The sequence below is a fragment of the Doryrhamphus excisus genome, linkage group LG11 (genome assembly GCF_037039965.1).
Source record: "Doryrhamphus excisus strain RoL-2023G ecotype Guam linkage group LG11, RoL_Dexc_Guam_v1.1, whole genome shotgun sequence".
In the NCBI taxonomy this organism is placed as follows: domain Eukaryota; kingdom Metazoa; phylum Chordata; class Actinopteri; order Syngnathiformes; family Syngnathidae; genus Doryrhamphus; species Doryrhamphus excisus.
Genome location: NC_136367.1, coordinates 17,396,575 through 17,408,037, shown reverse-complemented (window position 1 = coordinate 17,408,037; position 11,463 = coordinate 17,396,575). Strand labels below are relative to the sequence as shown.

At 43.5% G+C, this 11,463-nt stretch overlaps 2 protein-coding genes across 2 annotated transcripts; both read left to right on the top strand.

Moving 5' to 3' along the window:
• The first annotated feature begins 157 nt into the window (after nt 1–157).
• On the top strand, nt 158–3,178 carry abhd14a (abhydrolase domain containing 14A). The gene is made up of 5 exons (XM_058065481.2): nt 158–498; nt 860–1,136; nt 1,214–1,329; nt 1,443–1,678; nt 2,522–3,178. The coding sequence occupies exons 2-5, from the start codon at nt 874–876 to the stop codon at nt 2,702–2,704; spliced, it is 798 nt and encodes a 265-aa protein (XP_057921464.1). The 5' UTR covers nt 158–498; nt 860–873; the 3' UTR covers nt 2,705–3,178.
• Nucleotides 3,179–3,855: 677 nt separating this feature from the next.
• Nucleotides 3,856–11,365, top strand: LOC131123597 (aminoacylase-1A-like). The gene is made up of 15 exons (XM_058065478.2): nt 3,856–4,636; nt 5,120–5,257; nt 6,823–6,887; nt 8,219–8,323; nt 8,399–8,493; nt 8,661–8,737; nt 8,926–9,015; nt 9,859–9,915; nt 9,989–10,062; nt 10,142–10,191; nt 10,365–10,509; nt 10,581–10,649; nt 10,723–10,802; nt 10,873–10,933; nt 11,018–11,365. Exons 2-15 carry the CDS (start codon nt 5,131–5,133, stop codon nt 11,180–11,182), a joined length of 1,260 nt encoding a protein of 419 aa, XP_057921461.2. The 5' UTR covers nt 3,856–4,636; nt 5,120–5,130; the 3' UTR covers nt 11,183–11,365.
• Nucleotides 11,366–11,463: the final 98 nt, after the last annotated feature.

Genomic DNA, 11,463 nt, shown 5'->3' with positions numbered 1-11,463 from the left:
TAAAGAAAAATAAAACAAAAAAATAATCATCGAGGCAATATAGTATTAAACGTGCGTATTACCGAGTTAGTATTGTTCAAGGGAAATGACGTCACTATTTGGCGGTTTGTTATGTGCATCTCGTAAATCAGTCCGACAAACAACAACGGTTTCACATTAAGTATTCCTTACCTTTATCTCCAAGAAGAATTCACGTTTGCAAAACCAGTAGAGCCACTTCGGGTCTACTGGTTTGTTCGCGTCTGTTAGAGCAGACTTTTCTTCTTAACGTCAATGTGCTCGCCACGAAACGAGTCGTTTGTGACAGCATTGAATGTCAGCATGCTAACGGAACCGTTTATCCGTATTATCAGCATAGCGTAACAGTGAAGCTAGCCGACGTCAGAGCCTACGCTTCTCCTCCAAGAAGGAGCAGACACGAAAAAAAGAAGAGATGGCTATGAAGAAAACGTAATATTTGTCACTGTGAACTCGTCCTTCGGTGTCTTCTCTGTTACGGTATGTTGATAATCTGATTCTTGTAACTTATCTCCGTCCTCGCAAATAACAGCAGCGCTGTCTTAGCATGTATGGCTACTGTTAGCATCCACTCTCGGCGCGGATTGACTAGTTTGACTGGTTTAGGAAGGTTATCACTGTGTGACGTCAATTTTTATGTTGTACTTTCGCATTAAAGCAGTCAAAAATACTTCCAGCCACTATTTAATACTATGAGAATTATTGACGTTGCTGTTTGCAGGGGTGCACAACTGCACTGCATCATATTGAGAGCTTTTCTTCCTCGTCTGCCTTGTCTAGTTTGGGTATGAAATGTAACCAAAATATTCGACCCAGCTGTCAATATGACTCTTTTGTGCAGTTGCTGTTGAGTAAATGAATTTCCTGCGGAATCGTCTGGTGTTTCTGGGCGTGGTGTTGCTGGCCACGGTACTGCTGTACCTGCTGCTGCCGTCCATTCGTCACGGCACCAAGGAGCCGTCCCGGAGCGCGCACAGACCGGGCCTCCTGGCCACATCCCCCCCTCCGCTTCCCAACACCAACGTGTCCGTTCGCACCGGGCAGCTTCCGGGGGACCCTCCGCTTTTCTTTCGAGAGGCTCTCCCCGTTGACTCAGCTGGACGTCAGATACTGCCCAGGTGACCGGAAGTGAACGTCTGTGAAGTCTGATGTGTTGCATGATCATGAGATATAAAGACCTGGTATGTGACTGCAGGCTGCAAGTGGTGCTTCTGCATGGCCAGGCTTTTACCTCTAAAACCTGGGAAGAGCTTGGCACCATGGCCCTCCTCGCAACCTCTGGATACCAGGCTTTAGCCTTGGACCTGCCAGGTACAGCTCACTGGAACACAATTCACTGATTTATATATTTAAACAATATCACTTGGAGAAAATATACATTTTGTAACAATGTTTTTTGGTAAATGTCACAACTGTCGCAACAGGCTACGGTCATTCTCCCGACTCAGTGGCGCTGAAGAATGAGCAGAACCGAGTGGACCTGATCTCCAGGTTCATGGAGTCTTTGGGCGTAAGGTCGGCGGTGCTGGTGAGTCCTTCCATGAGTGGACATTACTCCATCCCTTTCCTCATGAAGAACGCCGCACAGCTGCACGGCTTTGTTCCCATAGCACCCGTCGGCACTCGCAGTTACACGCCACAGCAGTACCACGATGTTCAGGTAAGGAATTATTATTATTAATTTATTATTAATAATAATTATTATTATGAGGCACATATGCCTTTTGATGAGGGACACTTGCAGTCAGGTATTAATGATGGAGCTATATTTTTATTATATGTATGGATGTAATGAAAACTTCCCCAAAATTGCAGGAAAAATATTCCATATACTTTTTTTTTTTACCTTATTTTACTTATAAAACTGTTATCAAAAATGAACTATTTTAAATGTTATTTTATTTTCAAATTATTTCTTTGTCTTGTTTGAAAGAAAAATTATCATTAAAAACTCAATAGAGAAAAATAAACAATAGACCAAAAATGTAATTTTTCCAAAGACTGGAAAAATATTAGATGTGAATATTATTATTTATCTAACAATGAATAATATTTTGCAAATGTAATCTATATTTATTCAACAAAGCCAACAAGCCTAGAAAAAAATGCTATTATAGTTTATTAAGTTTTATTAAGTCATTATTATTTATTACATATATTATAATTATTACAAGAATAAACTCAATCTCAATAAAGAAGTTGTATTTTTAAACATTAAAAAGTGATAGAATTGTAGAAAAATACATATGTGAAATTTTTAAAAGGCTAAAATTCATATTAAATCAAAGCATTCTAGAAGTAAAGAACTGCATACTTTTCTGAGAATTAAGTTGTGTTTTCATGGGTAAAAAAATTGTAAAAATGGAATATTAGGAGACAAATGTACATCATGCATCTGCAATTATGTGTATTTTAACCAGGAGAACCTATTGAGTCACCCTTTAGGTGTTGGGTGTTTATAGTTAAACATTAGCCAGAATATTTACATTTTTTCCGACCCCAGACACCCACGCTGATTGTATTTGGGGCCCTGGATACTAACCTCGGCGCCCAGTCTCACAAGAACCTGGCCCAGCTGCCGCGTCACTCCGTGCTCAAGCTGGAAGGAGCTCGACACGCGTGCTACATGGACAAACCTGGAGCCTTTCACCAAGGACTCATCGACTTCCTCGGCAAGCTGAAGTGAGATGGACAGAAAAAGATGCAGTTTGCCTGCAAGGCTTCCCAGTGCAAAACAGCTCATGAAAACCAGATTGGGCATACTTTATTATTATTGTTATTTATTCGTCTTCATCATGTGTGCAATAAGCCTCCACGTGAGATTTCTGTCATGTCTCTGCATGCAAAAACAAAAGAAAGCATTACATTTGTTATCAGTGTTGCTGTCTTTGTAGGTGACATGAGGGTTGTAAATGTAGCAGTCCCACGTGCATGTGTGCGGGCGGGGTTTTGGGGGAGTGGGGCTTCTGGTAACTTGCCATTCCAGCTGAAAGGCAGCAAAGCTCACTCTATGCAACATGGGAAGGAAGTACTGTCTTATCCATCCGTCCATTTTCTATGCTGCTTATTCTCATTAGGGTCTACCCCAGCTGACTTGAGGCGAGGGGCGGGGTACATCCTGGACTGGACATAGACCCGAGTCGTCTCTGTCTCTTGACTGTGTGGTATTATCTACATGAAAAAAAACATGTTTATTTATATGATAATAAAGTAACATGTGATATCTGCTGGTCATAATGATGTGTAATTATTATTTTTTTTAAATGAGAGACAATGTTGACATTTGCAGTGGTGACTGCATTCCTGACCATGCAGGGCCAGAAGGTAATGTTGTTGCCAAGGGCCCGGATTAATATTTTACACTGCAACAGTACTGTCTAACTAGTACTAACTACTCATTCTGCTGCTGTCAGCACAGACATTTTCACAGGAAGCGTCAAGCAAGGGCAACACTGTGTCTGGCCTGTGTGTACACATTAACTGAAGAATTAAAATTCTGGTATTTTCTTGTCTATTTGTTTTTTTAAAGAGAAAATATCAATCCAATTGAAGTTTAATGATTGTACTTCCTCCCTTGGAGTCCATTTCAAAATAATGTATATTATTGGGTTAATATTTCACATGTACTCTAATGTATGTATGCATACATACATTAAGTAATGTATAGTTAAAATATGTATTGTCATGTGAGATGTTTTTAAAGTGTTCATTCGCCGTCACTCGTACGATTTTATTTTAAAAGGAGCGGAACATAAGTGCTGCTTTTTGTGTCCGTTTTCAACGTCACATCCGGTTATTAACCCCGCCTCACAAAGTCAGCTGTTAGTAAAATAATTCATCATAACTGGGAAAAACGGAAACACCTAGAAGCCACCCTTTCGGCGTTTGCTAACCGGGCTGTGACTCTGGTGGAATGGAGCAGTGTAAACACGCTCCAGTTTACATTGAGCAACAAGAAGCTCGATTTATTCTAAAATCAACCTTTGGAAAACCTGGAAGAATGTCCAGCGACGCTCCATGGAGGGTTTGGAAGTGGGACTTGCTTGTTTGCTAGCTAGCAAGCTAGCTAGCTACTTAGTTTTGACATATACAGGAATGCATTCATGCACACTGGTTGGGTGTAAGAAGGCGAATTAATATTATTTTCATGAAGTCTGACGCTGATATAAGCTTTCGCTGCTTTTCCATCGTCTTGATTTAAACTTTTATGTATTCATGCATCACACCATGTACATTCATACAATTGAAGGAAGTCATTTCAGCGACATGCACCGTTCACTTTCATCTCCAAAATGTGTGTGTGTATGTGGTGGTAGCTCGCACTCAACACCAGGACCACCTCTCGGTCACGTGATGCAAACCTGAAACCCCAGCAAGAGTACAGTCGGATTCATCATTATTTACCGTATTGAAAGTACAAGTATTTGAGCTATTACGGTAAATGTGTTGAAAGAACTAACGCGTAATCTGAAACCTGCTGGGTGTTATAATGGCGCTGCGAGGGGCAACACGTGACGCAAAGTAAACGTGAGGCTGTCTTTACCTGTGTTGAACCCGAGCGAAGACCACCTTTGAGCTCAGCTCGTCGTCGGAGACAGACGACAGCCAAGACTACGCGGTGAGTATTTGTGTTTGCTTGGAAACAAGCAAGGAAGAGCGCCGAATCGTAAAACTCGAGCCGCTTTATTCAGTCGTTGACAGCTAGCTTGTTTAGTAGCTTTAGCTTAGTACTGTATCTGGTAGTTTCTACCTAATGATATAATCTTTGCACTTCCGTAGTATGCCCTGTTCGGGTTTAGCCGCCATGATGGTGAGCAGCAAACATGTACTCTGCTGACACTGACCAGCCATTAGTTTTGCCAGTAAGACCAGTAAGTCCAAAACACCAGAGTTGTCATGTTTCCTAAAGACATGTGTACTAAAATGTTGTTGATTTATAACACTGGTTGTGGAAAACCACACAATATTTGTTTCTCTGGTTGATGAGTTTAAGCTCCATAGCTTGCTACACTCTGTTCCATTCATTTCAGTGTTGACAGTTGACAGTCCTATTCATTTAGCATCCTTGGTTTGAACATTGTGTGTGTGTGTGTGTCATCAGGTGACCTCAACATGCTACCTGACAAAGAGGGCTCGGGCGTTGGAGGTGCGCGAATGTCACCCGAAGGAGAGGACCCCTCTGTCAGCCTGTTTCGAGAGTACCTCCGCATCAGGACGGTTCACCCGCAGCCAGACTATGGTGGGCAAAACACACAGGTTCATGTGGGGAAATATTCAAGTAAACTATTAAGACATTATTATTATTATTATCATACTCATTTTATTTGGGCAAACACTAGCTGTAGACAACCGTGTCACAAAGTCAACATGTTCAGTTTTGACATTTACTATTAAATGAACAATGTTACATTTTATCATTGTAGTTTCCAGCAGGGGTGTCCAAACATTCACCTTTTTGCAGGATGAAGCTAACATGCACTATAACCTTTACAGGTGAACTTCTTTGTCCATCATCCACAATCCTTATGTGAGACATGAACACACATTCTCTATTTTGTGTCTTCTAAAGATACAAAAGCCAACATGGCTCCATTTCCATCATGTGATCTGCATATTACACATTTTTGTTATTATTCTTATGAACATTTTACGCCCAAGAACTGCATTACTGGCGTAGTGACACCTGGCTACTAGCAGGCTAGCAACTAGCTTGAACACACACTGTTCCATGTTGCTATGTTATCATCAATGTACCTGTTACTACTAGTTTGAGCCTTTTGAGCCGCCTCTCTAGTTTTCTTGTCTACTTTTTGCACATTTTGCTGGTCTCTAACAAAGAACTGAACGGCAAAATGAAGTTCACCGGTAAAGTTAGGTTAGATTTCAGGATGAATTCTGACAGCTTTTGTGCGTAACATATGTTAAGCTATTTGAAGAACATATTGACATCTTATCTTTGCACTTTATTTGACAAAGCAAGTTAATAGTGTCATGTTTAATAATATATGCATTTTCGTGTCAGTAGTGAATGAGCTGCTGGCTGAAAAAAGCCCCCTAGTCTTACAGGAATACTTACAGGAATACTGTCTTAGTGTCAGTCAGTTACATTATTGGACCAGATATAATATGACCCTGAATACACTTGTGATTTTGGTACTTTGGTGCGGACCAAAATTAAAAAAAAAAAAAAAAAAAAAGGTAGGACCAAAATATAGCAGTTCCAAATAAGCCTTCTGTGTGGTTGCATATGTTGTTTTGTTTTTATAATCTATTTCTACCTATTTCTTATTTGGACTGAATTGTGTCGTCCTTGATTATTTTATGATTGGGATTTATGGCTTGCATTCCTTTGTTGGCAAGTGGACTTTGAGTTCTTTTTAGTTACCTATAAACCATGCAGTGGAGGGCAAAATGACAGCTTTGTTGACCCCGTTTGTGGCCTTTAAAAATGGGTAAGCGAACGTCCACTCTCAGGGGGTGTGAAGCTTGATTTATTGTTTTAAACTTGGACTAACATGCACGGTTTTCCTCATTTATGCTGGCACTGTTAGGGGTAGGGAACGATAAAGCCATGCCACACTGGTATCAGCCTCCTGGATGGAGAAGATAAATATGATATATCATATATATCATAAATAAAATATATCCACGTGTACCGTCAGTGTGGTGTACCAATGTACCAATTGAAATGGTGCACTAGCCATATTTCATATGTCAACACTGAACAACACTGCTGCTATGTCAGCTTTTGACATTTCCGATGTATAAAACGCCAGAGACCATCATGTGACCACTCGTTTTCAGACGCTGCTCTGAGATTCCTGGAGAGAACTGCAGAGGAGCTGGCCCTGCCCATGAAGAAGATTGAGGTGTGTTTCTCTCATGCGACACCAATCGTCCAATTACCAGCATGAAAGCTTGACCATCGGACGGATCACAATACGGCACATTCCAGCCTGCGTTTCTTTTGTCGTGGCTGTGGAGCAGGGCAAGGTATCTGGCAGCCTGTGGGCCCATAACTGGCCCATAAATGGCATCAAGACTCGCCCACAAGTTAAAAATAACAACATTCTTGTCATATAAAGGATCTTGGATTAGTGTTTATACAATGGGTCCTTTCAAATACCAGTACTGGTCTGTCATATAGAAGATCTTTGACCAGCGTTTTAGCAGTAGGTTCTAAAAAATAGCACCGTGCTCGTGTCATTTGGAGGATCTTCTAGCAGGGTTTTTGTGGCAGATCCTTAAAACCAGCAGTAAATATTACAGTACCTGCTAGGGGAAAAAAAAACACTGGAAACCTCACACACACTCAACAGGGGCCCCAGAAGCATCCAAAAATGGCATTAAATGCCAGAGTTTGAGGGTGCTAATTTTTGACAAAAAACGTAAGGGGTTAGTATGTCGTTTTTTTTCCTTTTTTTTCAACTTGCTTCTCATTCACTTTTCTGGTCAAAAAACAGGGGGAACCTCACACCCACTCAACAGGGGCTCCTAGAAGCATCCAAAAATGGCATTAAATGCCAGAGTTTGAGGGCGCTAATTTTTGACAAAAAACGTAAGGGGTTATGTGGGGGTATGTCGTTTTTTTCATTTTTTTTCAACTTGCTTTTCATGCACTTTTCTGGTCAAAAAAATAGGAAATTGTTGTTTTTTATCGTTTTTTTCAACTTGCTTCTAATGAACTTTTCTGGTAAAAAAAAAAAAAACAGGAAACCTCACACCCACTCAACAGGGGCCCCAGAAGCATCCAAAAATGGCATAAAATGCCAGAGTTTGAGGGCGCTAATTTTAAAAATACCTCCCATAACCCATCTTTAAAAAAAAAAAACGCTTCTATGATGCCCGATTACCCATACTGTACAAGTGAGCAAATCAAGTGCTCCTTTTTCTCCTGCCTGTGACGTTAATGGCCTGTTGTAACCTCTCAAAACATTAAAATTTCCTCGGGAGACATTTTGCATGCTAATGCAAAACTCATAGAGCACACAAAACGGCTTCTTAGCCACCTGAAATGCCGACGCCACCACGTTTGAAACGTTTGTCAGAGACCTCCATGGCATCACAGCGGCTGCTCAGCGCGCGTGCCCGAATACAGTGCACCTTGCTGGGCCACGCCAGGTGGCTCCCTCCCCCTTTGCTTGTCCTGTGAATGTCTCATGAAATATTGAAATCATGCTGTTGCTCCTGTTTTTGTCAGGTCTGTCCGGGCCGTGTCGTGTCCATCATGACCTGGCACGGCACCAACCCCAACTTGAAATCCGTTTTACTCAACTCCCACACCGACGTGGTTCCCGTTTTCCAGGTACACACCATACTACATGTCCTGTTTTTCCCCCAACAAGCCGGATGTGAACAATCGATCCCACTCTCTCTCCAGGAACACTGGAAATACGATGCCTTCACTGCTTTCAAAGACGCGGACGGCAACATTTATGGTCGCGGATCACAGGACATGAAATGTGTGACAATACAGTGGGTATAAAGTGCCTTCATGACTCTCCTCACCGCAGGAACCTCGTGTGGTTAGAACATGTCGCCTCTTGAGCTGGAACACAACAGTTACAGACAATAGTCTAGCTGACAGTATTGTGATGGAATATTGACTTCCTGCAGTCACATGACTCGCCATCTTTCTCCAGGTACATCCAGGCGGTGAGACGACTGAAGGCCGAGGGGCGGCAAATGCTGCGCACGGTGCACTTGGTGTTTGTTCCTGGTAAGTTTGGTGTGAAAGTCACGTGTGTTACTATTGTGTACAATAAAGTGCGACGTTATTCATGAATACCGACCGCTGGACATCATTGGTTAATAAACGATCATGTGGTCAAAGACAGCTCTCCGCTTTGCACGCCAAATGATGATTGAAGCTGCGTCTCTCCAATTGCTCCTCCTGTCTTTTGACAGATGAAGAGGTTGGAGGTCATCACGGCATGGAGACGTTTGTGGAGCATCCAGAGTTCCGGAAATTAAACATTGGCTTCGCCTTGGATGAAGGTAAATGACTAACCCGTGGGGGTCGACAACGCAGGCTTCAACTCGTCAATAAATAACCTGGTCTGTTACCTTTTTTTTTTTATTGCCGCCTCATTTAAATCCAATCTTAAATGGACACGCAATGGCGGTGATAAGTATTTCATCCCCTGCTGATGATGTCAGTTATTCCGGGGTTTCCCAAATATGGATTTGGGAAAACGTTGAGTAAATGCAGAGAGCAGCTTCTCCTGCAGCTGGGGGTGTCATCGAGTAAACACAGGAAGTAGAATTTTAAGGTCATATAGTTAAAACATGGAAGTGAAATGGAATTGAGCCACCGGGAAGAATATCCAGTAATGTGTACGTCTCTTAATACTGTATGTCCACCATATTGGAGTGTAAAGGTGACTATAGGGCTGTTATTTCAAGTCTAGAGGGCTCTAATCATATTCATTCATTCATATTCTACTGCTTTTTTCTTCACGAGGGTCGCGGGGAATGCTGGAGCCTATCCCAGCTGTCTTCGGGCCAGAGGCGGGGTACACCCTGGACTGGTGGCCAGCCAATCACAGGGCACATATAGACAAACAACCATTCACACTCACATTCATACCTATGGACAATTTGGAGTCGCCAATTAACCTAGCATGTTTTTGGAATGTGGGAGGAAACCGGAGTACCCGGAGAAAACCCACGCATGCACGGGGAGAACATGCAAACTCCACACAGAGATGGCCGAGGGTGGAATTGAACCTTGGTCTCCTAGCTGTGAGGTCATGTTACAAACTGTAATTAGAAGAAAAGGTTCTACTCACTTCTGGAACGAATGGCCATAAACGAACGTATGCTTTATTTGCTGTGTAGGTCTGGCCAACCCCAGCGATGCCTTCACTGTCTTTTATGGAGAAAGAAATCCCTGGTGTGAGTATCAGCGGTGCTCATGAGAGAAAAAAAAAAAAAGGCCGCTGATGTGGAATCGCTGTCCTCTCGCCAGGGATTACCATCCACTGCCCAGGAAGTCCCGGCCACGGCTCCAGGTTTGTGGAGAACACGGCCGCCGAGAAGTTGGTGAGTTTCTGTTGCGTTTTTGCGTGTCGGCGTTTACGGGAACGTTCCGGCATAAAGGCCGTCTTTGTCTCCCTTCCAGCGCCACGTCATCAACTCTTTCCTGAATTTCAGAGAGAAGGAGAAACACAGGTTGGGCCCCAAAACATTGCTTCCCCTGCCCCCCCACCCCCCACCACCACCACATACAATACACTGACAGCATGACATCCTAAATGAACGACCATCAGGTCTCCAAAAACATTGCCTTAAACCGCCGTGGCTGTAGGCAACCCCCCTCATGTAGTTTTGATTGACAATTCCAGGCTAAATACCAGCCAGTGTTTGACTCTGGGGGATGTCACCACTATCAACATGACCATGGTCAAAGGGGGCGTGGCCTACAATGTCATCCCGGCTGAAATGGACGTCAGCTTTGACTTGAGGATCCCTCCTACCGTAAATCTACAGGTGTGTGTATGTGTGTGCGTGTGTGTGTGTGTGTGTGTGAACTAATCCAGACGTTGTCCCTATCCCATCAGGAGTTTGAGAAGCTGATCCAGCAATGGTGTAAGGAGGCGGGCGAGGATGTCACGTACAAGTTCGCTCAGGTCAGCCCTCGGCTTCCACTCGGGTGCGTCGTCGCCTCCGCCGCAAGTTGACTTGAAAGTTGTTTTTGTGCAGAAACACATGGACCAGAACATGACCTCCACAAAGGAGAGCGACCCCTGGTGGAGCGCCTTCAGTCAAGCTTGCAGGGAAATGTGAGTTTCCCACGACAACACAAGCCAATCACAAGCCTTTGTCTCTCCTATGACTCCATGTGTGCTGCAGGGACATGACGTTGGAAAAGGAGATCTTTCCAGCCGCCACAGACAGCCGTTTCATCCGAGCCGTGAGTTTTTAATCACTTTGGGTCTTTGACTCTCTTGACCTTTTTTTGACTTGATGGATTTGTCCGCCCCGCCTCTTTTTCTAGGTGGGCATCCCGGCCATCGGTTTCTCCCCGATGAACCAGACGCCCATCCTGCTGCACGACCACAACGAGTACCTGAACGAGCGTGTCTTCCTGAAAGGCATCGACGTGTACGCCAAGCTCATCCCGGCTCTGGCCAACGTCGCCGCGTCTCCGGATGAGGCCTAGGAACTCACCGAGCGTGAAGTAGCAACATCAACAAGCCTTTTTCAGCATTCTCAGGTCGTATGCACAAATAGCTCCAAGCTCTATCACCTTGGCTGCGTGCGTGGTCTTCAAGGACGGCTCGTAGAAACACACTTCTTGAAATCAGCTTCTCACCTGCAGTTGAATAAAGATATTTGTCTCACACGGTTTTTGGTCATGTTTGATCAGCGGCGGCCATGTTGACGCGCGTGTACGACACAAAGTCAACCTACGGTAAGAAAAATCAAGGCACAATCTAAATA

Coding starts and splice junctions, on each gene's coding strand:
- LOC131123597 (XM_058065478.2), top strand. CDS start 5,131: ATGCTACCTGACAAAGAGGGCTCGGGCGTTGGAGGTGCGCGAATGTCA. Junction 10,510..10,580: donor CTCCTACCGTAAATCTACAG/GTGTGTGTATGT, acceptor CTATCCCATCAG/GAGTTTGAGAAGCTGATCCA. Junction 10,803..10,872: donor AGTCAAGCTTGCAGGGAAAT/GTGAGTTTCCCA, acceptor TGTGTGCTGCAG/GGACATGACGTTGGAAAAGG.
- abhd14a (XM_058065481.2), top strand. CDS start 874: ATGAATTTCCTGCGGAATCGTCTGGTGTTTCTGGGCGTGGTGTTGCTG. Junction 1,137..1,213: donor GGACGTCAGATACTGCCCAG/GTGACCGGAAGT, acceptor ATGTGACTGCAG/GCTGCAAGTGGTGCTTCTGC. Junction 1,330..1,442: donor TTTAGCCTTGGACCTGCCAG/GTACAGCTCACT, acceptor CTGTCGCAACAG/GCTACGGTCATTCTCCCGAC.